Source organism: Ahaetulla prasina, chromosome 3, assembly GCF_028640845.1.
Source record: "Ahaetulla prasina isolate Xishuangbanna chromosome 3, ASM2864084v1, whole genome shotgun sequence".
NCBI lineage: Eukaryota > Metazoa > Chordata > Lepidosauria > Squamata > Colubridae > Ahaetulla > Ahaetulla prasina.
In genome coordinates, this window is record NC_080541.1 from 51343732 (window position 1) to 51368193 (window position 24462).

Consider the following 24462-nt stretch of genomic DNA (forward strand, 5'->3'; position numbering starts at 1 on the left):
GCTTCAATTGCAACAATACACGAGCACACAATAGATTTAAACTTAAAGTGAACCGCTCCAATCTTGATTGCAGAAAATATGACTTCAGTAACAGAGTTTTTAATGCTTGGAATACACTACCTGACTCTGTGGTCTCTTCCCCAAATCCCCAAAGCTTCAACCAAAAACTATCTACCTTTGACCTCACCCCATTTCTAAGAGGTCTGTAAGGGGCGTGCATAAGAGCACAAATAAGAGCCTATCATTCCTGTCCTCTTGTTTCCTTTCATTATAGCCAATTAATATAGTTATTACATACTCATACTCATATATATGATATATTGTATAATTATTTCATGCTTATGCTTATATATAATGTGTAGATAAAAATTTGATAGCTTGAATTGAAATCAAATAGTTCTAAATTTAATAAATAATTTTGTATTTGCTTAAAACATTCAAATGATATGAATAATTTGATGTTTTTTCCCCACCACCTTCAAGTTGGAATATGAAAGACATATCTAATTGTACTAATATCTAATTGTACTAATATCTAATTGTTTTAAACATTTGTATTCCCCAATACTATGGATCAGTATAATTCCAATCCATTCCAATCCATTCCAATCCATTCCAATCCATTCCAATCCATTTACTTTCTGTTTTAAAAGGTACATTTCCTCTGTCACAGATTTATGGCCACATAAATTCACTGCTCTGCTTCGGGATAGCCCATAGTCCCCATACATCTATAGCAATGCAAAACTTTCCTCAGAAGCTGCTACCCTCAACTTCCTAAAGGAGGGGTCTCCAACCTTAGCAACTTTAAGACTTGTGGACTTCAACTTCCAGAATTCTGGGAGTTGAAGTCCACAAGTCTTAAAGTTGCCAAGGTTGGAAACCCCTATCCTAAAGGACCATGCATGATAATTTGATCTGTCACATCTGAAGAAGTACCTGTACAAGTCTGAGCATGTAAATTTTATGTATAAAGGATACATTGAAATAAGGGAGAAAAAATGGACAAGTAAGAAATGCTTAACCATTGTGAAATTGTTGGAAAGAAATTATTGTTTAAATTTTTTTTTTTTTGAAAAGTGTTTAATAAAAATTATTTTTTTTAAAAAAAGAAAGTATATGCAACTTCATTGGCCTAAGGAGCATGATAGATCATGTGTATGTCTAAAAGTGAGTAATGTTTTAAGGAATTAAAAAATACAAATGGGAAGGGCTAAAATGTCTGGACCCACCTACACTAGTGGGTTAAAGGAAGCTCTGGGACACATTTTTGGGAGCTTTGATGTAAAACCTTCGGCATGACCTGAGTAAAACTCACAGAATCATCTATTACAATGTCCTTCCTGTCAAGACTACTTCAGCTTCAATTGCAACAATACACGAGCACACAATAGATTTAAACTTAAAGTGAACCTTTAATAAATAATTTTGTATTTGCTTAAAACATTCAAATGATATGAATAATTTGATGTTTTTTCCCCACCACCTTCAAGTTGGAATATGAAAGACATATCTAATTGTACTAATATCTAATTGTTTTAAACATTTGTATTCCCCAATACTATGGATCAGTATAATTCCAATCCATTCCAATCCATTTACTTTCTGTTTTAAAAGGTACATTTCCTCTGTCACAGATTTATGGCCACATAAATTCACTGCTCTGCTTCGGGATAGCCCATAGTCCCCATACATCTATAGCAATGCAAAACTTTCCTCAGAAGCTGCTACCCTCAACTTCCTAAAGGAGGGGTCTCCAACCTTAGCAACTTTAAGACTTGTGGACTTCAACTTCCAGAATTCTGGGAGTTGAAGTCCACAAGTCTTAAAGTTGCCCTATCCTAAAGGACCATGCATGATAATTTGATCTGTCACATCTGAAGAAGTACCTGTACAAGTCTGAGCATGTAAATTTTATGTATAAAGGATACATTGAAATAAGGGAGAAAAAATGGACAAGTAAGAAATGCTTAACCATTGTGAAATTGTTGGAAAGAAATTATTGTTTAAATATTTTTTTTTTATTTTTGAATAGTGTTTAATAAAAATTATTTTTTTTAAAAAAAGAAAGTATATGCAACTTCATTGGCCTAAGGAGCATGATAGATCATGTATGTCTAAAAGTGAGTAATGTTTTAAGGAATTAAAAAATACAAATGGGAAGGGCTAAAATGTCTGGACCCACCTACACTAGTGGGTTAAAGGAAGCTCTGGGACACATTTTTGGGAGCTTTGATGTAAAACCTTCGGCATGACCTGAGTAAAACTCACAGAATCATCTATTACAATGTCCTTCCTGTCAAGACTACTTCAGCTCCAATTGCAACAATACATGAGCACACAATAGATTTAAACTTAAAGTGAACCGCTCCAATCTTGATTGCAGAAAATATGACTTCAGTAACAGAGTTTTTAATGCTTGGAATACACTACCTGACTCTGTGGTCTCTTCCCAAAATCCCCAAAGCTTCAACCACAACAATACACGAGCACACAATAGATTTAAACTTAAAGTGAACCGCTCCAATCTTGATTGCAGAAAATATGACTTTTGTAACAGAGTTGTTAATGCTTGGAACACACTGCCTGACTCTGTGGTCTCTTCTCAAAATCCAAAAAGCTTTAACCAAAAACTGTCTACCATTGACCTCACTCCATTCCTAAGAGGACTATAAGGGGAGTGCATAAGAGCACAAATAAGAGCCTATCATTCCTGTCCTCTTGTTTCCTTTCATTATAGCCAATTAATATAGTTATTACATACTCATACTCATATATATGATATATTGTATAATTATTTCATGCTTATGCTTATATATAACGTGTGACAAAATAAATAAATAAATAAAATAAAAAATCATCTGCTACAATGTCCTTCCTGTCGAAGACTACTTCAGCTTCAACCACAACAATACACGAGCACACAATAGATTTAAAAGCTTCTTCCAACATGTTAAAAACAAGAAAAAATTCAAGGAAACAATTGGCCCATTGCTGGGAGAAAGTGGCAAGAAGATGACAAGCAACAGGGAGAAAGCAGATCTACTTAACTCATATTGTGCATCTGTCTTTACACAAAAGGAAAAAACAATCCAACCTATCAAAAACAGCACCACAAAAAACAGATTAGAAACACAAGTTAAAATAGGGAAGAAAATGGTAAGTGAACACCTGTCTACCCTAGACGAGTTCAAATCACCAGGACCGGATGGATTACACCCCAAGGTTCTGAAGGAACTGGCAGATGTGATCTCAGAACCACTGAACTATATCTTTCAAAGATCCTGGAGCACAGGGGAGCTGCCAGAGGACTGGAAAAGAGCTGATGTAGTTCCCATCTTCAAAAAAGGAAAAAAAACAGATCCAGGAAACTACAGACCTATCAGCCTAACCTCAATACCGGGGAAGATTCTGGAAAAGATAATCAAGCAACGAATCACCGAACACCTAGAAGCAAACGAAGTAATAACTAAAAGCCAACATGGGTTTGCCAAAAACAGATCATGCCAGACTAATCTTGTTGCATTCTTTGACAAAGTGACAAAATTAGTAGACCAGAGGAATGCTGTCGATATAATTTACTTGGACTTCAGTAAAGCATTTGATAAAGTAGACCATAACTAGATAAAGTAGAAAAATGTGGGTTAGACAGCACCACTACCAGATGGATTCGTAACTGGCTGACCAACCACACTCAACGTGTAGTCCTCAATGGAACTACATCCACATGGAGGGAAGTATGCAGTGGAGTACCCCAAGGCTCTGTTTTAGGCCCAGTACTCTTCAACAGCTTCATCAATGACTTGGACGAGGGGATAGATGGGGAACTCATCAAATTTGCAGATGACACCAAGCTGGCAGGAATAGCCAACACTCCAGAAGATAGGCTCAAGTTACAGAAGGATCTTGACAGACTTGAACATTGGGCGCTATCGAACAAAATGAAATTCAACAGTGAAAAAAGTAAGGTTCTACATTTAGGCCAAAAAAACAAAATGCACAGGTATCGTATATGTGGTACCTTGCTCAATAGTAGTACCTGTGAGAGGGATCTTGGAGTCCTAGTGGACAATCATTTAGATATGAGCCAGCAGTGTGCAGATGTGCAAATATGAGCCAGCAGTGTGCTGCTAAAAAAGCCAGCACAGTTCTGGGCTGCATAAACAGAGGGATAGAATCAAGATCATGTGAAGTGTTAGTGCCACTTTATAATGCCTTGGTAAGGCCACACTTGGAATACTGCATTCAGTTTTGGTCACCGCGATGTAAAAAAGATGTTGAGACTCTAGAAAGAGTGCAGAGAAGAGCAACAAAGATGATTAGGGGACTGGAGGCTAAAACATATGAAGAACGGTTGCAGGAACTGGGTATGTCTAGTTTAATAAAAAGAAGGACTAGGGGAGACATGATAGCAGTGTTCCAATATCTCAGGGGCTGCCACAAAGAAGAGGGAGTCAGGCTGTTCTCCAAAGCACCTGAGGATAGAACAAGAAGCAATGGGTGGAAATTGATCAAGGAAAGAAGCAACTTAGAATTAAGGAGAAATTGCCAGACAGTTAGAACAATTAATAAGTGGAACGACTTGCCTGCAGAAGTTGTGAATGCTCCAACACTGGAAATTTTTAAGAAAATGTTGAATAACCATCTGTCTGAGATGGTGTAGGGTTTTCCTGCCTGGGCAGGGGGTTGGACTAGAAGGCCTCCAAGGTCCCTTCCAACTCTGTTGTTGTTGTTGTTGCTGTTGTTGCTGTTGTTGTTGTTATTATTAAACTTAAAGTGAACCTTTAATAAATAAATAATAGTTTTAAACTTAAAGTGAACACAATAGATTTAAACTTAAAGTGAACCGCTCCAATCTTGATTGTAGAAAATATGACTTCAGTAACAGAGTTGTTAATGCCTGGAATGCACCACCTGACTCTGTGGTCTCTTCCCAAAATCCCCAAAGCTTTAACCAAAGACTATCTACTGTTGACCTCACCCCATTCCTAAGAGGTCTGTAAGGGGCGTGCATAAGAGCACCAGCCTATCATTCCTGTCCTAGTGTTCCCTTTGATTGTATCAAATTCGTATGGTTATTTCATGCTTATACTTATATATATTGTTGTATTTTACAAATAAATAAATAAATAAATAAATAAATAAATAAATAAATAAATAAATAAATAAATAAATAAATAAATAATAAAGCATTTTTATTTTTAAAGGGGAAGAAGGGAAGAAGAAAACCCATGATGTGGCTATGATTTCATACATTTTCAGAAGGGTAATTAATTTTTTCCCCTGGGGATTTAGCTTGAGTTTCATCCGACTATGTTTAATATATGCTTCATCTTACTTAACTTAATCCTGCCATGGATGTGCTGGGGACAAACAACAACAATGCCTAAAAATGTTAAATTATTTTACATTCCTACTCCTATGCAAGCAATTGTAGTGTTTACCAGTAGTTCTTAAATTAACTTCTATCCATAGAACAATCATAGTACCAGCATTGTTCTGTCAACATCAAATACTCCGTTGGGGGAGGGAGGAGAGACAAAATCCCAGATCCCTGATTGGTTTAAAGGTGACCTGAATCAAAAGTGTTATAACTATTTTGTATTTCTACTAGAGGAGGCAGGCAAAATCAGGATGCTAGGATACATTTCTAAATGATTTTCAGTAGACAAGATTACAGCACATCTCCCAATTACAATAACCCCAGATCAGAAATGGGCTGGAGCTAGTCAAGGCTTCAGATACAAAACAGGAGCTGTAATTGTAAATGCAAGATTATGTAAAGTTACTTTTTTCCCCCCAGAGGAAAGATGGATATTTTGGGCATGAAAGTAAGATGCTAAGACACTTAAATACTTTGCAGGTCAACAAGTTGCAATTGGGTGAGTCAAGTCAATACTAATTTTCTGGCAAGGAAATACAGCTAATTTGGCTGTTTGATTCTCTGCAGGAGTAGATATCCCACATGTAGTTATCTTTGATGACTATAATTCATCTACCCACCCTCTTCAAGGTATGCATGCGATTTCACTGTGAAATCAGTAGACTCCTAATAAGAAAGCTGCTTATGTAGAAGTGCCCTAAAATTATCAGTTTTGATATGAATTCCTATTAAGCATGAGCATTGGGGAGGAGGTGATAATAAAAATATCTGTCATCAATTTCCATAATTTATGTACTTGACTGATAAATTGGATCATCAGGCACAACTATGTAATGGTGGAATTTGTTTAATGACATCATCAGGCATGTGTCTTTTTTTTTTTAATGTCACCACCACTGATAAACAATGAAAATCAACTATAGCACAAAGACTTTTTTGTGATCCTTCCCTACAACGAAATCCACAAGTATTGCCATTTTTCTTCCTTAAAGGAGGGGTGAAATCCAGCAGGTTCTGACAGATTCTGGAAAACCAATAGCGGAAATTTTGAGTAGTTCAAAGAACCGGCAAATACCACCTCTGGCTAGTCCCAGACTGGGGTGGGAATGGAGATTTTGTAGTATCCTTCCCCTGCCATGCCCACCAAGGCACGCCCACCAAGCAACACCACACCTACCAAGCCATGCCTACAGAACCAGTAGTAAAAAAATTTGAATTTCACCACTGCCTTAAAATATATCTGTTTAATTCCTGGAGCCATACCGGAGCAAGCCATCCTAAGTATTAGGTCTTTCCTTTGCTGTTTGAATCTTGATATACTTTATCTTTTTTAAAAAGGACTTGGATAAAAATAAGAGGCTACCTATTTCCCCTCCTTCCAGTTATACTTCAGTTGTATGAGAAGTTTGACTACAGAAATGTTTCTGTGTCTTTTTCTGGAATGCCTTCAAGTCCCTAAGATTTTATTCTGTTTCTAATGTCATATTGCACAGTAATTCAGAGTAACCCATAAAGAACCCTATGTGTCCAATACTGGATAAAGCTATATACACTGTTGTTTCGAGAGCAAACAATTGTAGATTGCAAGGCATCTACTCATAATATACTGTGTTAAATTCTAAATACTGACCCGAGAGGCTACTCTAAGGAGGAATGCAGTGTCTTACCTTGTAATTGTTCCCAGAAACACCTTGGACTGGTCTGGTTTAGATTTGTAAACCACTGGGAATCCACTATGGCTGGTGCTGGCAAGGACCTGAGCCAAGAAAGCAATGTTTTCCTTTAAATTGAGGACTTTGACATGAAGCTTCATGACATCTTTGGCAGCAAACAATTCCAGATTTAACCTGAAAAATACAAAGCAGACAGGCATAATTTATTTAGTAAACAAGAAATTAGGCATGCAATACCATTTTAGCATATGATGGTTTTATACTGTGCTAGTGAAGTACTTCAAGTTAAAATTAGGTTTATTTATGAATATTTTGTTTAAAGCATAATTACCCAATAAAGTAGTGATCAAGCATAGCCTTTTTGCTTGATCACTACTTATGAGCCTATGAGTAAAATCCAGGATAAATTCAACCAGATGCAAGCCATGTTTTTTTACTAGAGGACAAGCACCTTTCATCAATTTTTTTTTTTAGCTTTTTGTTTTAACATCCTAACTGAAAATGAAATGCTTAGAAAATCACATTTTGTTAACAAAATGTTCTTGGAGTGAAGAAAAGTATGACAAAAAGATAAATAAATCTTAATTTTATAATAATAGAATAATGATTAAGTATGGGTGAGACCAATTGTCCTGTTAAATATCCTACTTATGTCAGTAACCTATGAGAATGATTGGTAATCTTAAAAACCATGAACAACTGCTTACACAATGAATAACAAGAGAACCTTTGTGCCGTGTTGGTTTTATTTAGAATATTTTAACAACATAATAAAATCTGATCATCCCACAATTTTCATAGAATTTTCATGGACTAAGAAGATATAAAATTTGAGATAAAATCTGTTGGCCCTAGAAGGGAGTCAATTGCTACAATGTAGCAAGGCAATTAAGTCACAATTAAGATATTTGCGTATGGAATTGGGTATGTCTAGTTAAATGAAAAGAAAGATTAGGGGTGACATGATAGCAGTGTTTCAATATCTAAGGGGTTGCCACAAAGAAGTGGGAGTCAAGCTATTCTCCAAAGCACCTGAAGGCAGGACAAAAAAGCAATGGATGTAAACTAGAGAAGCAAACTAGAGCTAAGGAGGAGTTAGAACAATTAACCAGTGGAACAACTTGCCTCCAGAAGTGGATGTTTTTAAGAAAAGATTGGACAACCATTTATCTGAAATATTATAGGGTTTCCTGCCTGAGCAGGGGATTGGATTAGAAGACTTTTACAGTCCCTTACAACTCTGTTATTCTGTATTCTCTATTCTGTATTTTTTATTTTAAAGAAAGAAATATTTTGTCCAGACCTGATCTATAATGAAATATCTTAAACTAGAATTATCATAACTAGGTACAAGGATCCTGGCTTCAAAGTAATACATCAGAATTTTCTATATCGTTTTGCTGCCATCTCATGGATATCCAGATGCTTGCAGCCCATATATGTAACCCTGCTATAAACCTATGAGAACATTCCTCTGGAATAACTTTTTTTAATAAAATACATAGCCATAAGGATCAGTGCAAAAGAACAGACAGTTTTATTCATTCATAAGTTTTACCATAGTTTGTGTTCTAACTCAAGATATTCACTTCATTTTGGTGGGAATGTTTATCTGTTATTTAGCTAGAGATTTTCATCAGAACAACATTGGATTTTAGTTTACTTTCTTGTAAACCATTTTTTATTATGCTGAGTAACTATTAAACCTTATATAAATATATTTCATGAGTTTATTTTGAAGATGGCTTAATTTTCATGGTAATTGCCAGTTTCATTTGGTTAGCTCAGCAATGTTTGGATTCTGAATTATATACAATACTGTAGGGTTTGCCTGTTATTATTAACTGGATCCATGACTAAATCTTATTGGTTGTTTACCATTTATGACTTTTTTGCAGTTATTCAGTGCATCTAGTTTTGGTTGGAAAAAAGTAATTAATGCCCCTACTTATAAGGTTTCATATTCACATTTTGATTCTTTACATTGTTGAATGTTTATATTTATTTTATTTACTTATTTTTTAATAAGTAAATAAAAAACTAGGAAAGACTCAGTTCCCCTTTATATCTGATTTTTTTTTCCTTTCAAAATGAGGGAAAGGTTCAGGTGATAATTATCTCAGGTTATATAAAAAGAAAGGTGAATTGATTGTTCAGTTACATAAGCAGTGAGAACTTAAATTTGAAATATATTTCAGTTAATTTAATACCTGTGCCTCTTGTTCCTCCACAGAAGATTTTAAAAGTTAGCTGTTTTTCAACCAGCAGTAGAACAGATGGGACATAACATTCTATATGTATTCTGAGGAGAATGCAAGTCACAAATGCAACCAGAACAAAATAATTTTGAGGGTTTTTTGAAGGCATATATCTTACTTGAATCCATCTGTGGGCATTTCTATTGAATTTTATAAAATAAGCTAGCAAAGAATTTTGCAAAAATCCAGTAAAACCATTTTGCTTCCCTCTTTTTAATCTTTCTTTGTGCTAAAAGCAATTTTGATAGTAAGAAAGCCACATTACTACTGTGAATTCTATTATAGCAATAGCAGTTAGATTTATATACAGCTTTACAGTGCTCTACAGCCCTCTCTAAGCAGTTTACAGAGTCAGTATATTGGCCCCAACAATTTGGGTCCTCATTTTACCCACCTTGGAAGGATGGAAGGCTGAGTCAATCTTGAGCCTGGTGAGATGTGAACTGCCAAATTACAGGCAACTGGCAGTCAGCGGAAGTAGCTTGTAGTACTGCACTCTAACCACTGCGCCACCATGGCTCATTATCAGTTGTTATATTTAATATTATCTTAATAATGTGTACAGTATTAAATTATAGCTGTAAAAATAGGATGTTCTGATTTCCAACCATTTTCTGAAGCTATCATTTCATCGGTAGGAGGCTGGAAGTTTTCATTTCTGTAATGTTTCTAGCATTTCTCTGCCAACCATATGGCATCATCATGACTGAATGAATATTCATGTCTGAAGCTAATATGCCTCCACTGTCAACGAAATGTTATTTTATTTTTATCTATAAAGCATTGAATGTTGGATTTAATAATATTTAGATTCATACTTTTCATTACATCGTGCAATCTAGCTATTATTTACCGAAAATAATTTTGCTCCTCAGTCAACAACACAACATCATCACAAAAGGTACACATATATTCATATCCCAAACCATTAAGTGTTTAACTTCATATAGATTTATTCATAAATATATATTTTATAATTAAAGGGACATCACAGATTTACTAATCTCTGCTCACGGTTGAGTCAGTCATTAAATATTTTATATATTTTATATACATGCTTCACTTCTATTAAATATTCCTCTTAGATTAACCAACCAACATTAAACTCAATATTGGCACAAAATAATCCACAAGTTAGGTCTATTCACTTTGTCATACGCTTCCTCCAAATTAAATTACAATAATTTTTATTTTTTGCAATTCTATTTTTCAAACATTTGAAGAAATTTATGGTTAAAACACATTCAGAACTGAATGTGTAGCAGATAGTCACCAAATAATTACCATTTTCATTCATTCCTGGATGCCCAATAACTTCTTTTCAGCTCATTAACTAATATATTCTCTTATCCTGTTCTCACCCATCCAATCATGCTCCCTAACAGAATTATTTTTCCCTGGATCCCATTCATCCAGAATGTTGCATAATTTCCATAAATTCACCCGGAATAAGGCTGAATAAATCATAACTGGGCAAGACAGACATGTCTAGTGACATTGTAAATAATGAATTAAGAAAGGCTCCAACAATCAACCAGAAACTAGAAAAATGTGACATGATTTAATCAAACACATGTTAAAGCACCATAACAAATATAAAAGCTATCTCAATTATTCATAAGCAATTAAAATATAGCAACTAAACAGTCGTGATCAGAGGTTAAATGAAGAGGCTTTAAGTATATTTTGGAAACCAAGCTTAGCACTTGGGAGGTCATTCCACAATCTAGGTCCCCAGGAAATGGTATTATCTGAACCTCTCCAGTTTTCCCATTATGCCAGTAGATACAGAATAGGATTCTGACTGCTAATATTAAAGATCAGACAGAAAAGAGAAAGAAAAGGAATCACATTGTTATTATTCCTAAAATACAACAAATCTTTGCGTTTATAAATAGACCTGTTGTTGTATAAGCCAGCTGCATCAGTGTCTGCCTCATCACAGTGGGATGATCTGGTTGCTTTTAAGCAGAAAACCTCAGTAATTTCTTTTGTCTGCCAGCTGGTGACTAGATATTAGAACACCCTTAACTAATTAGTAGAGTGTCCCATCCAATAACTAGATTCACTGTGTCTACCACCTGCAAACTACTTCATCTGAGATCAATGAACCTTCTTTCTGGCACATAGAAACTATTCAACCTCTGTTTTTCTCTCTCAGCAGGAAGTGACTTGCTCTCTGCACATTATCTATAATAGCCCAAAAAAGAACAGAGGATACATAAGCACTCCATAAGCCTGAAACAAAATATATGAACTCCATATGTTGCTCTCTTGAGCTCTGTTCTGCAAAGTGCGTGGATATGGAAGAGATTTTATTTCATGAAGCTTATCAGAAATAGGAAACTTAAAAGTCAGTACAGTAGGAGGGAGTGTTTTAACACAATGCAAATACCCATACAGAATAGCAGTTTTTGCTACAGTATCTGCTGAGCTTTTGCTGGTGTATTGTTCAAGTATTAAGAAAGAATATTCTTGGTCCTACATTACTGGATTGGATAAAAAGTAGACATGAAACCCCACGGGCAGAAGAAAAGAGGATATAGGGCTTAATGTATTATGTGAAGGATGGTATAGGGTTAGGGTTAGGGTTAGAGTTATTTACTATATCACAACTAAAATATGGGTATTCTGGCAGCCATTTATTTTGTCTTATTTTTTATTTTTGATCTTATGAGATTGCCAAAATGTACAACCTCATACCTCAGATCTACACACTTCTCTCAAACTCACTGGGGAAAAAATACCCATGCCACCCTAGAAAAAATGGAATTATTTCAGATATAATTTACATAGAACTTCAGGGTGACAGATTCCCACTTAAAATTTTTCAAAACAATTTTTCTATACACTAATTCCATCAATTAAAAATATAATTTGAAAAGCTCAAGTGTGCAATAAAAATCAACTATTCAATATAATGCCATCCTGTTTTTAATTTAAAACAATGTGCAATGGTACAGCATGCTCAGAATTCTTGGTTTCAGCTTTATCAGCTCATCAGCTTTATGTGGTATGGCAGGCAGAAACGTCCAGTGAAAGCTTTGACAGAAGTACTGTTAAACTAGAACAGACTAAGCATCAGACTTATTCAAGTCTTTAACTGACCTTATCGCATTAAAGTGCTAGATTTAAGATATTTTCTCTTGAAGTGTACAGGGGTTTATAAAAGCAAGAAGTTCTGCCAAGTTGTGGATGTGTTCAAGAAATCTTGCCCTTATTAAAAAGCACTTCCTGGCACCTAGCAACTCTGAGCATTCCAGCCTGCTAGTTTATAAGTAGAAATGCAACATAAGTAGAAGTCAAAGAGCACCCTTTTTACTTACATTCATCTCAATCAGCCAAAATCTAAAACATAAAAGCCCATGTGATCAGAAATAAATATTTGCACACAAAAGTGAATAACTACACTATGCAATAAGAAAAACAGTCTTTCTTATTCATTGTTTATTAATAGAAAGCATACTCAACATTTGAGACTTTCAATCTGGGGAATTAGTCAAAGTTGGCTGAAAACAAACCATGATGAATACATTGCCTTTTTCTCATCTCAGAGTACAAAGAGACAGCAGTTCAACATATAGCTATTCCACAAAAGAGCAGAGAGACAGAATATATATGTTCCCATTCCTCCTCAAAAAAAGTTACAGTGCCATCATTCATTACATTCTAAGTCACTTTTAATTATAACACTGCAGCCATTATGGGTATGTGATTACAAAAAAACATGGGAATAGAAGGACATGATACTATTCAAGGCCAATAAAGTCTTGGCCATTCAGTTATAGCCTTCTAACTGGCAGCTGCAACCCATTGGAATTTGTTACAGGGGACCTGAACATAGAACTTGAGTGAATGGTCTTAAATTGGGACATGCAATAGACCTACTGAATAAATGAATTTAAACAGCTTGCTGTTTGTTAGAGCACATTGGCATTGATGGAAGATAAGAAAAGGTCTATGAGTTTGCAGTCACTTGAAATTGGGCACCAAGAGTGAGATTGGAGGCATATTCCCCCCTTTCCTCCCAATGTATCATCTTGGCCCTAATCTTCTGCCACAGGCTTACCTAGAAATGTCTCCAATGGGAGATGGAATAGCAGCCAGATTGTCCCCAACTGTAGTGGGAAAGAGAGTTGTTGCCATCTAGATTTGAAAAAGTAGGGGTAGATGGCTTGCAGTATTATGCTGTCGGAATAATTCTTAATATTGTATGTTTGAATGAATGATACTATTGTATGCTGAGGGGAGGCCCAGTGAAAAGTATTTCCAACAGTAGGCCCTGTGTGCATTCTGGTTGGGTTGGAGACTCCCATTTAGTTATATATGCATGGAGGTATTAAGTAGCTTCAGCAAGATGTGGGCATAGATAGTTATATCTTTGAGGCTATGGCAAAGAACACTAGATCAGCCACTGCAGGAGAAGAAAAACCTCCAATATCTTACAGCTCTTGATTTCTGACCCACCCTGAAGCACCATCCTAAGAGGAACACCGCCCATTGTATGGTGATTTGATCCACCACTTTCCCAGATTTCATTTAAAATTTATGGGGGGAAAAACTACTCACCCGTTTTTATTCTGGTAGACAAATGGTTCAACATCTAGATATGGTATGCTTTTTAATTTCAGTAAAGAACTGTACAAAGACATGTTAAACCAGTCGCCAACCATTTTTGCTAACATGACAGCCAGCATGATGAGTAACATGGATTGTACATCATTTGTGATTTCTACCTAAATGTGGAGGGAAAAGAAAGAATATATTACTAGAAAATAAATGTATCAATGATATCAATAGCCTTTAAAACTGAGTTATAATTATACTGCGGTCTTTAAATAATTATTACCATTAAATAAACTATGTTGTCTGGAGATAGAATATGGCACATAGTATTTTTTTACACCAGACTTCTTTTCTAATGATTTTCTACCTGACAAAGTATTGTTTTATTTAATTCTATAGAGAAACCTGCAAATTGTACCTTTGACCCTTCACTTGAAAAGCATGCACTCTGCACTGAGCATGGCTGGCAAAGTAGAAAGATATCACTTAATAGTTCAACTCCAGCAACCACTCTACATACTGTCTCCAATGACTTGTTTCTACCTGTAAAAGTGATAGATACTTTTCAAGCTTTGTATTAAGATTAGTCAATTAGAGCTACAAGGCTGGTTCCCCTCTTTATTATTTCAATGTACATGAATCAATTCATTGGCAGTAGCATCACCAACTATCAGAGATAATAACAGCTGCTATCAAATAGGAGCTCTTAAACCAATATAGATTTCATAAGGAAAGAGCTGTGAGCAATATCATCTAAGTTTCAACATCTTAATAGTAAATAGAAGATAGAAGGCAGGAAGGCAAAAAAGCAATAATTAGAAATGAAGAGATATTTTTTTCCCCATGCTATTGTCTCAGGTAAAATCATTATCTCATAAACTGCAGTTTTATCCATGGGCAGAAAAACATAATTATTTCTCTTGTGTAATATTCTTTTATAAAATGAAGAGCAGCTTCAGATTATCAGATTATTCAGATTATAAATAATGCAATATTATTTGAACTTGAAAACACTAACGAACCAGATATTAATAAGATTCACAACATCATTGGAAATTATAACTCATCAACCATCTTCCCAAATGAAATAATTGCTGTCTCCAGAGATGGACCAGAATATAAAAACAGCGATGGGTCAACAGCACCAAGATTTTGTAGAGTCACATGCATAAACGAAGACAGTAAACACAAATTCATCTATACTATAAACTCAATTGCTAAATCCAACCCTACCTACAGTAAACGTAGATCATGTCCTGATCTATCCTTTCTACAACGGATACGTTCTCGTGAACTTTGCACAGAACTTAAAAGAAGACAAGACAACGGTGAATCCAACCTATACATCGACTACCGTGCTGATTGCATAAAAAATAAAACCTACAATCAAAAAATCACCTCCAAACCCCCCATCACCCATAACAATCAACCAGCCATCCCAGTATTCAATCAAGTACCCATCACCCTACCACCCATTCAACCAACCATCTTACCAGCCATTCAACCAACAGCCATCCAACCAACAATCCAAACAGCCATCCAAACAGCCATCCAAGCAGCCATCCAAGCAGCCATCCAATCAGCCATCCAAACAGCCATCCAAACAGCCACCCAACAATCCACCCAACCAGCCATCCAAACAACCATCCAACCAAACAACCAAACTACCATCCAACCATCTATACAACCATCTGTTGTACACAACCCCCAACCTACTAACATCCAAAACTAGGTATGCACGCCCCTTACCTCTTCAACACCAATCACTTCAGATCTCAAATGCAAATTGATAAATGCAAGAAGCATAGTCAACAAATTACCTGAATTTATCCTCTTATTAAACAGTGGCACATTTGATATCATTTTTGTTTGTGAAACATGGCTGAACTCATCCCTTCCTGACTCCATTATCTCAAACAAAGAATATCAAGTCTATCGATCAGATCGTGAAAACCGAAGAGGTGGTGGAGTGGCTATCTTTTACAAAAAGTCACTGAATCTAAAAAATATCCAAGTAGCACATAATCTCTCTCTTCCTGAAACTGTAGTATGCGACCTATCCCTTGACACTACTCTTCGATTCTTACTATGCTACAGAGCCCCTGACTATGACATTACCCATGCAAATACCTCAATGCTAACATGGGCTACCTCTTGCCCATATCCTCTCATCTTCCTGGGTGACCTAAATCTACCTCTCATTAACTGGACAACTAATGAATGTTCAACTGACCCAATCCATACTACACTATACAACGCTGTTACAAACCTAGGTCTTGAACAACTTGTAACCAACAATACAAGACTCAACAACTGCCTTGACCTCATCTTCTGCAACAATTCAAACTCAATTTACGGACTACAAATTAAAGAACCTTTTTCCAACAGTGACCGCTGCATGATTGATTTTCGTCTCAATATACGTCCATACTTAAATCGTCATAACAACAGTACTTCCAACTACAACTTCAAAAAAGCCAATTACGACCTCATAAACAACGATCTTTCATTTCTAGACTGGCAAAATCTGTTTGCAACCTGCATAACCACTGAAGACCACTATAGAGTCTTCCTACTTGAAATCAATAGAGTCATTAAACTATATGTACCACAAATGACTACCATGACCAAGAAAAACAAACTACCCATATCAATAAAAAAGCTTCAATCAAAAAAATCCTCTGGAAAAGAAACAAAAAAGGCTATGTTACAAATTTCAAAAACCGCTACAGAAACATATGCAACCAAATAAAAACTGAATGCACAAATTACCACACCAAGCAAGAAGAGAACCTTCTGTGCACAAATTCCAATCGTGCCTTTTACAATTTTGTCAACAATAAACTTAAAGACTCAAGATCCATCCCACCACTAAAAGATTCTAACAACAAAGAATGCAATGACGAAACAGTCAAAGCAAACCTCTTCAACATTTTCTTTGGCTCAGTTTTTGTTAACTCCGATAACACATATCCGACATTCCACAAACGAACCAGCAATGACTATGATGATTTAACTCAAATAGATTTCACAGAAGACAACGTTGGAAAAGCTCTTCACAACTTAAAACCATCGCTTTCTATTGGATCCGATGGACTATGTGCATACTTCTTAAAAAAACTTTCCATTAATATAGCAGAACCCCTAAGTATTATCTTTGATAAAGCTTTCACTACCAGTTCTCTTCCCAAACTTTGGTCACTAGCCACAGTCATCCCTATCTTCAAAAAAGGAGACCCCAGCTTAGTCGAAAACTACAGACCGATCTCCCTTTGCTGCGTCACCTGCAAAGTCATAGAATCTATCATCAACCAATCCATTACCTCACACTTAGAAACTAACAACCTACTCTCCAACAAACAATTTGGTTTCAGGAAAAAATTATCATGTAACTTACAACTTCTCCACTGCAAAAACATATGGACTTCAAATCTCGATCAAGGCAAATCAATAGACGCAATCTACATAGACTTCTGCAAAGCTTTTGACTCAGTAGTACACGATAAACTTCTCCTAAAACTAACATCCTATGGCATCTCAGGACCCCTCCACAAATGGATATCTGCTTTTCTGTCTACCAGACAACAGGTGGTCAAAATTGGCAATGCTTTATCAAATCCTGTTCCTGTCAAGAGTGGCGTTCCTCAAGGCAGCGTCCTTGGACCAACACTCTTTATACTATACATTAATGATCTTTGTGACCACATCTCAAGTAATTGTGTTCTCTTTGCTGATGATGTCAAACTATTTAACACCACAGACAATATTTCTATCATTCAAAACGACCTTGATCATCTATCCGCTTGCTCTAAAAATTGGCAGCTCCAAATTTCAACCAGCAAATGCTCAGTCTTACATATAGGAAAAAAGAACCCAAAAACTAAGTACATACTAGATGGACATTACCTTACAGACGACCCCCATCCCGTTAAAGACCTTGGAGTTTTCATGTCAAATGATCTAAGTGCCAAAGCCCACTGCAACTACATAGCAAAAAAAGCTCTAAGAGTTGTAAACCTAATTTTGCGTAGCTTCTTTTCCAAAAACACCACACTACTAACCAGAGCATATAAAACATTTGCTAGACCAATTCTAGAATACAGCTCACCTGTTTGGAACCCTCACCACATCTCTGACATCAATACAATTGAACGTGTCCAGAAATATTTTACAAGAAGAGTTCTCCATTCCTCTGAAAACAATAAAATACCCTATCCCACCAGACTTGAAATCCTAGGCTTAGAAAACTTGGAACTCCGTCGCCTTCGACAAGACCTAAGCTTAACTCACAGAATCATCTATTGTAATGTCCTTCCTGTTAAAGACTACTTCAGCTTTAATTGCAATAATACTAGAGCAACCAATAGATTTAAACTTAATGTCAACCGCTTTAATCTAGATTGCAGAAAATATGACTTCTGTAACAGAATCATCAGTGCTTGGAATACTTTACCTGACTCTGTGGTCTCTTCCCATAATCCTAAAAGTTTTATCCAAAAACTTTCTACTATTGACCTCACCCCATTCCTAAGAGGACGATAAGGGGCGTGTATAAGTGCACAAACGTGCCTACCGTTCCTGTCCTATTGTTTTTTCTTTTCTTCTTCCTATATATATGCCTATACCTCCTTATATTTACCCATATATGTTTATATACTATATAATCTTTTTGTATGATACCTACCTATATTGTTGTGACAAAATAAACAAATAAATAAATCTAGATTTCCCTGAAATTAGAACAAACTGAAAAATGAAGTCAATCTTTCCCCACCATTGCCATCCTAATCCAAATCAGGGAGAGCATTGCTGTTTAATTGTTCAAAAAAAGAAAATTAAACAGTGAGAGATCCTACTCCTCCCATAAGTTTTGCCTTGTGACATGCATTACTTTGTCACTTAACACCATATTTAGGTAAAAATCTAACATTTTTATTAATAGCTTTAGATGCTATTCAATAAAAATATCCATGCACCTTTATACTAGGTACATAACAATGTATTAGGCTCAAAGAACTAAGAACAACATGATAAATAATTGCTCAGAAAAGTTTATTACAGTTAACCCATAGACAAGAGTCTTGCCAAACTAAAGCACACTCTGCATAACTATCACATATCCTGTGAAGATTTCGGGAGGATCTTTCCTAGGCCTCTTTCTGCTTGCCAAGGACTGATTTGCCTGTCAGCTGTTTGGGACGCCCTTTCTCCTGAAACTCAGAACCAGATTCTGCAACAACATGCAACTGTTACAATTCTGGGATTATATCTTAATTCACAGCAACCCTATTAAATAGAAAATATAGTATGATGGTATGACGTTGGTTTAACTTTCTCCCCCCGACCATTGACACCTACCCAGAATCTCAGAACAATTCTCTATGAAACCCTTCCTCCAATATAGTATTCTACTATGGATTTTAGTCATCCAGAGGAAAAATCAGAAAATAGTGTGTTCAACTAAATGTGCTTAAAAACTAATACATAATTAGGAGTTGTGCCTTCTCAAGTTTCCTGATAAACTAATGGTTCAAAATATATTCAATATGTTTTAGTAATGAATGCATGTAAAAAAAAGAATTAAAATAACCTACAATTGAAAATGCCAGAGAGAATCCTTGCATAGTATTTTCTGACCTTCTCTACAGTCTTACTTCTTGAATATACATTTCTATGCACATTCAATAGACAAAGGCTGATTGTACATGATGTTAAGTCCTATTTGACATAATGTGGGTTTTTTAAAAATAAGGATAGGACAACTTGATCAGGAATTTTATTGCATAGGGAAGGGGATTTATGCTTTTCTTCCTGTACTGCAATCTTAATCAGTCCAGTTCCTTTTGGAAATGAAAGGTTAATTTCTTTGCACTAAATAACAACTACTGGAGAGATTTCAACCAAGTCTACTGGGCCAATAGAATAATCTAATTATCCCTTCTCTCAGGGCCTATCATAATTCCATATGCATCTTCCCAATCTTAGTCTCAGGTTTCAAGTGCCTATACCAAATGCTTAATTGGGATTCTCATTGTTTTAAAATTATGTCCTAGTGTTTCTTTTTTTTTTTCACCTGCAAGCATACCATTTTTTTTTTCAAGTACAAACATTTTTTCTGGACAGGAATCCCAAACCCAGCAAAGTTTGAAGGAACTAGTTAAAGCAACTTTTGGAAGCACATTAGTGGTGGAGGCATTGCAGTAGTCATGAGGTGGGGGGGGGCTGCCAGTGCCTCCCTCCTCCAGTAGCTGGGAAAGGTGTCTTGCTTTCCTGCCCACTGATAAGCAGAAATGAGGCAAGAGGAAGTGGCCAGCAAGCATGCAGACAGCATTTGGGGGCTTGAGTGTGATCAAGATTGCTACAGAGATTTTATTTCCTTTACCAAAACATAATATATAAAAGCTAAATTGATTGAACAAACCCTGATTTGTCAAAGAAAGAGTTGATCTGAAAAGCTGTTCCAAACCCATTTATCTCACACATTGGCTTGTTGCATTTCCCCAATTGTTGTGATGCATTTCTATGCCAGTTGATTTTTCATTATTTGGAATATATTGTCAGTTAAGAGAAAATAATACAATAAATATATATTCCTCTGGATATCCCTCACTCAATAATTGAATATGGTTTTTTTGCCCTTGGGGCTTAGGAGAAGATTGCTCCCATAACGGTGAGCACTGCTTCATCCCCATTTATTCTATTGGGGACCTATTATTTTGGATTCTGACAGACAAAATGTGTTCTAGGAAGAAGAGCAAACATTTTTCTCTGCACCATATTGAATTTTTAAAGGACCTTCTTTTTTCCCCCTAACCTTCAAATGTGGTTACCATATTATGACTGTTGGGTATAATTATAGCTTTAGTTGAGGTAATAATTTAATTAAAAATAAATAAAACACATGTTTGATTTTAGTCTATGTTTCCTTAACATTGGGAGGGGTAAGCCTAATCAGCAAACCCATAATTCTGGAAAAAATGTTACATAAAATTACATTCTCACTAAACTGTTTTAGATAGATATGCTTTCCTATGAAATTATACCTTTTTATTTTCTTGTTCACGAAAACCGAACAGTTCCATTTTGAAGTTGTGCTGAACACAGCCAGAAAAGCACTTAATGTCACCAACAGATGTTTTGCTTTGCTTTTTTTTTTTTTTGCAGCAGATGGAAGCTTTTTTCTTTTTTTCTTTCCCAGGAGGAAATGCCAACAGGGTTGTGATCCAGCCATGACATCAAACTCTGACAGTTTACTCATGAGTATCAAACTTTTATCACTGCTATGCGAACTTGCCATAGACCAGGGGTCTCCAACCTTGGTCCCTGGCTGAAGGACCTTGGGAGTTGAAGTCCACAAGTCTTAAAGGGACCAAGGTTGGAGACCCCTGCCATAGACTGCAGATATTTATGACACCAGCTGTACTGCTGTTATACAGACACGAGTATTAATATCCTGATTCTGTCAATCCTAGGTTTTATTCTATATATATACATGCTTAGTAAAAGAGTAAACTCTTCTGTACTTTACCACACTAACAATGCCAGAGAAAGGTTTATCACTTTCTGAGTTAGTTTTTGTCATTACTTGTCACTATCTGGGACATAAATAATATGCATCCATCTGGAATATCTATGGAAGTTGAAAATTGCACCAGGTGAAAATATAAATCAAGATTTTTTTACCTGTAGAAATGACTTCCCTATTATTAAACTCTCTTTTGTTGAATGTCTCTCTTCAGAAACTCAGAATCCTCCAAAATCCTAGAGCAGTGTTTCAACCCTGGCCACTTTAAGAGGGATGGACTTCAACTCCCAGAATTCTCCAGCCAGCTTTAGCTGAAGTCCACCACTCTTCAAGTGGTGAAAGTTGAGAAACACTGCCTTAAAGCAGGGTTCTCCAACCTTAACAACTTTAAGACTTGTGGACTTCAATTCCCAGCTGGCTGAGGAACTCCAGGAGTTGAAGTCCACAAGTCTTAAAGTTGTCAAAGTTGGAGACCCCTGCCTTAAAGCAATGCCAGTCAGAGCTCCTGATAGGATCGCACTTGTTAATTTCAAAGATGGAGGAAAACTAACAAATCCATAGCATGAGGGCAAGTGAAATCCTGCAGGCATAGAAGAATCTAATCCACCCAGAAGTAGTAACTTCAAAATTATACCATGACAATCCACTTTTGTGTTGTTGTCAAAAAGCCCACAATAACATAGCTGAAATGTTTAAATCAATCTGGGTGCCAGATAAAAAGATACCCAAAGTGGACAAACACTGCTGTATTATTGGGGAAGAAAGTGAAACTTTCATAAGCAGATGTGGAGAGTGTGGCATAGAAAAATAAAGGTAACAAGAATATTTGTTTCAAAGAAGGAAGAAGAGTTTCACCTAGATATTAAAAAAATGGAATGTGAAAAATATGAATCAAATAAAACTTGAAATTGTCATAATTGAAATGATTCTAAACTAGTTGTTTCAGAAATAAATGAATATAAATGAATGAAAACAGACCTGATACACGATTACCTGATAATAGAAATAGATAAAGGAATGGAGAAATGGATGGGCAATTATGTTTAAAAATAGCATCGCTATATATGTCCTGGCTATAATCCAACATACAAGAGGATCATATCAATTAGAATTAATGGATATCCAATGAACATCAATTTTATACACACACACAAAATTGTAATATGTGCTCAATCAAGAAAAGATGGAGTACTATTAATCAGTTATTGGATGACAAAAGTTGGAAAACTGAGATAACTGGAATCACTGGAACATTTGGACTAAGTATTGAAATAAGGGAGGAGAAAGGCTAATTGGAATTTCTGAAGAGATTATTTATTTATTGCCAAAGCCTGCTTCAAGCAAAATAAACTCAGGTTCTACAAAAGGACACCAGCAGATGCAAACACTGGAATCAGAACAAATATATAATGGATAACAGAAGATGAGTAAATGCAATCCTATCAGACAAAACACTTCCAAGTACAATCTACAGAACAGACAATAAATTGTGTTGAATATATATAGTTACACTTAGATAATTAATGAAAGGAGAAGGAGGAGTGGAATAATGTAAATCAGGATATAGGATGAGTATAAAAAAGAGATTAAGTATACTTACCTAATGTGCAAAAGACAATGAGAAGAGCTCAGATATACTGTTATGAAAGCTGAAGCAAGAATATTATCTAAATTTCAAAGTGAATCCAAATGGCTTTTGGAATAAGTTATTGTGATAACCAAAAAAAGATAGAAGAGTAAAAAGATAAGCAATATAGAATTTAAGATTAAGCTAATTGAAGTAATAAACAAACAAGCACAGCTAAGCTAAACAAATAAGGATCAATAAACAGTACCTCAATCAAGAATATCAACAAATGAAAAGAAAAATGAGAACTATTTTTAAGATCAGAGAAATATTCATATAACCACAGTGGAATTACTTAGAGTAATCACGAAAGAGACCCAAAAGAGGCAAATTAGATTAAAGGAAGATGGAAATACCATAATTAAAAGCATTATAAAATAAGAGAAATTTGAGAGAAAAAGGAGTTCGAGAACCTATTCCTTTCGAGTGACCGTATAACTTCATTTTCTCCTGCAGCTTTAAAGTGCTAACAGTTACATGTCAACATAGAACAAGAATGTGGAAAATTGTAAGAGGAGCTCAATAAAGCAGTGGTTCTCAACCTTCATAGTACTGTGACCCCTTTAATACAATTCCCCACGATGTGGCGACCCCTTTAATACAATTCCCCACGATGTGGCGACCCAAACCATAAAATTATTTTCGTTTTGAATTTATCGCGCCTGAAGCTGTATTGGCTAGCGATCTGAACTACTTGCGATTGCCTTGAGGACAGAGGCATTAAAGCGGAGACTCCTCCCCTATTAAGTTTATGGCGCCTGAAGCCAGATTAGGCTAGTGATTGGGAGTGATTGCAGCTGGCTTGAGAGGGAGACATCAGAGCAAAGATTTCTCTCTTTTTTAATTCATCGCGCCTGAAGCCGAATTCGGCTAGCGATTTGAAGAGCCTGCAGCTGGCTTGTGGAGTCAACCATTGGAGCGCGATTCTTCGACTCGCAAGTATACTTCCCATATTTCCAATGGTCTTGGGCAACCCCTGGCAAATCGTCATTCGACCCCCAACGGGGTCACGACCCACAGGTTGAGAACCGCTGCAATAAAGGAAGAACAGAGTACTACTGACCTCTGATTGGAATGCAAAAGTTGGAAAATGGAGACATCTGGAATCATTGGATAAAAATCAATTATGGTATATACCTATGCTGAGGAAGCAAGATCAGTGGTGGAATTCAATTTTTTTTTACTATCAGTTCTGTGGACATGGCTTGGTGGGCATGGTATGGCTTGGTGGGCGTGGCTTGGTGGGCGTGGCAGGGGAAGGATACTGCAAAATCCCCATTCCCTCCCCACTCCTGGGGGAAGGATATTGCAAAATCTCCATTCCCACCACACTCTGGGACCAGCCAGAGGTGGTATTTGCCAGTTCTCTGAACTATTTATTTATTTTTATTTATTTATTTATTTTTGTCACACAGTATATATAAGCATAA

At 36.1% G+C, this 24462-nt stretch overlaps 1 protein-coding gene across 1 annotated transcript in view; it reads right to left on the reverse strand.

Moving 5' to 3' along the window:
* LOC131194955 (chloride channel protein C-like) overlaps nt 1-24462 on the reverse strand; it is a 90216-nt gene that overhangs the window by 26880 nt on the left and 38874 nt on the right. The window contains exons 12-13 of the mRNA XM_058176582.1: nt 13884-14050; nt 7051-7230 (exon numbers count right to left, since the gene is read on the reverse strand). Of these exons, the coding sequence (XP_058032565.1) occupies nt 7051-7230; nt 13884-14050 (347 nt within the window). The remainder of the gene's footprint in view (nt 1-7050; nt 7231-13883; nt 14051-24462) is intronic.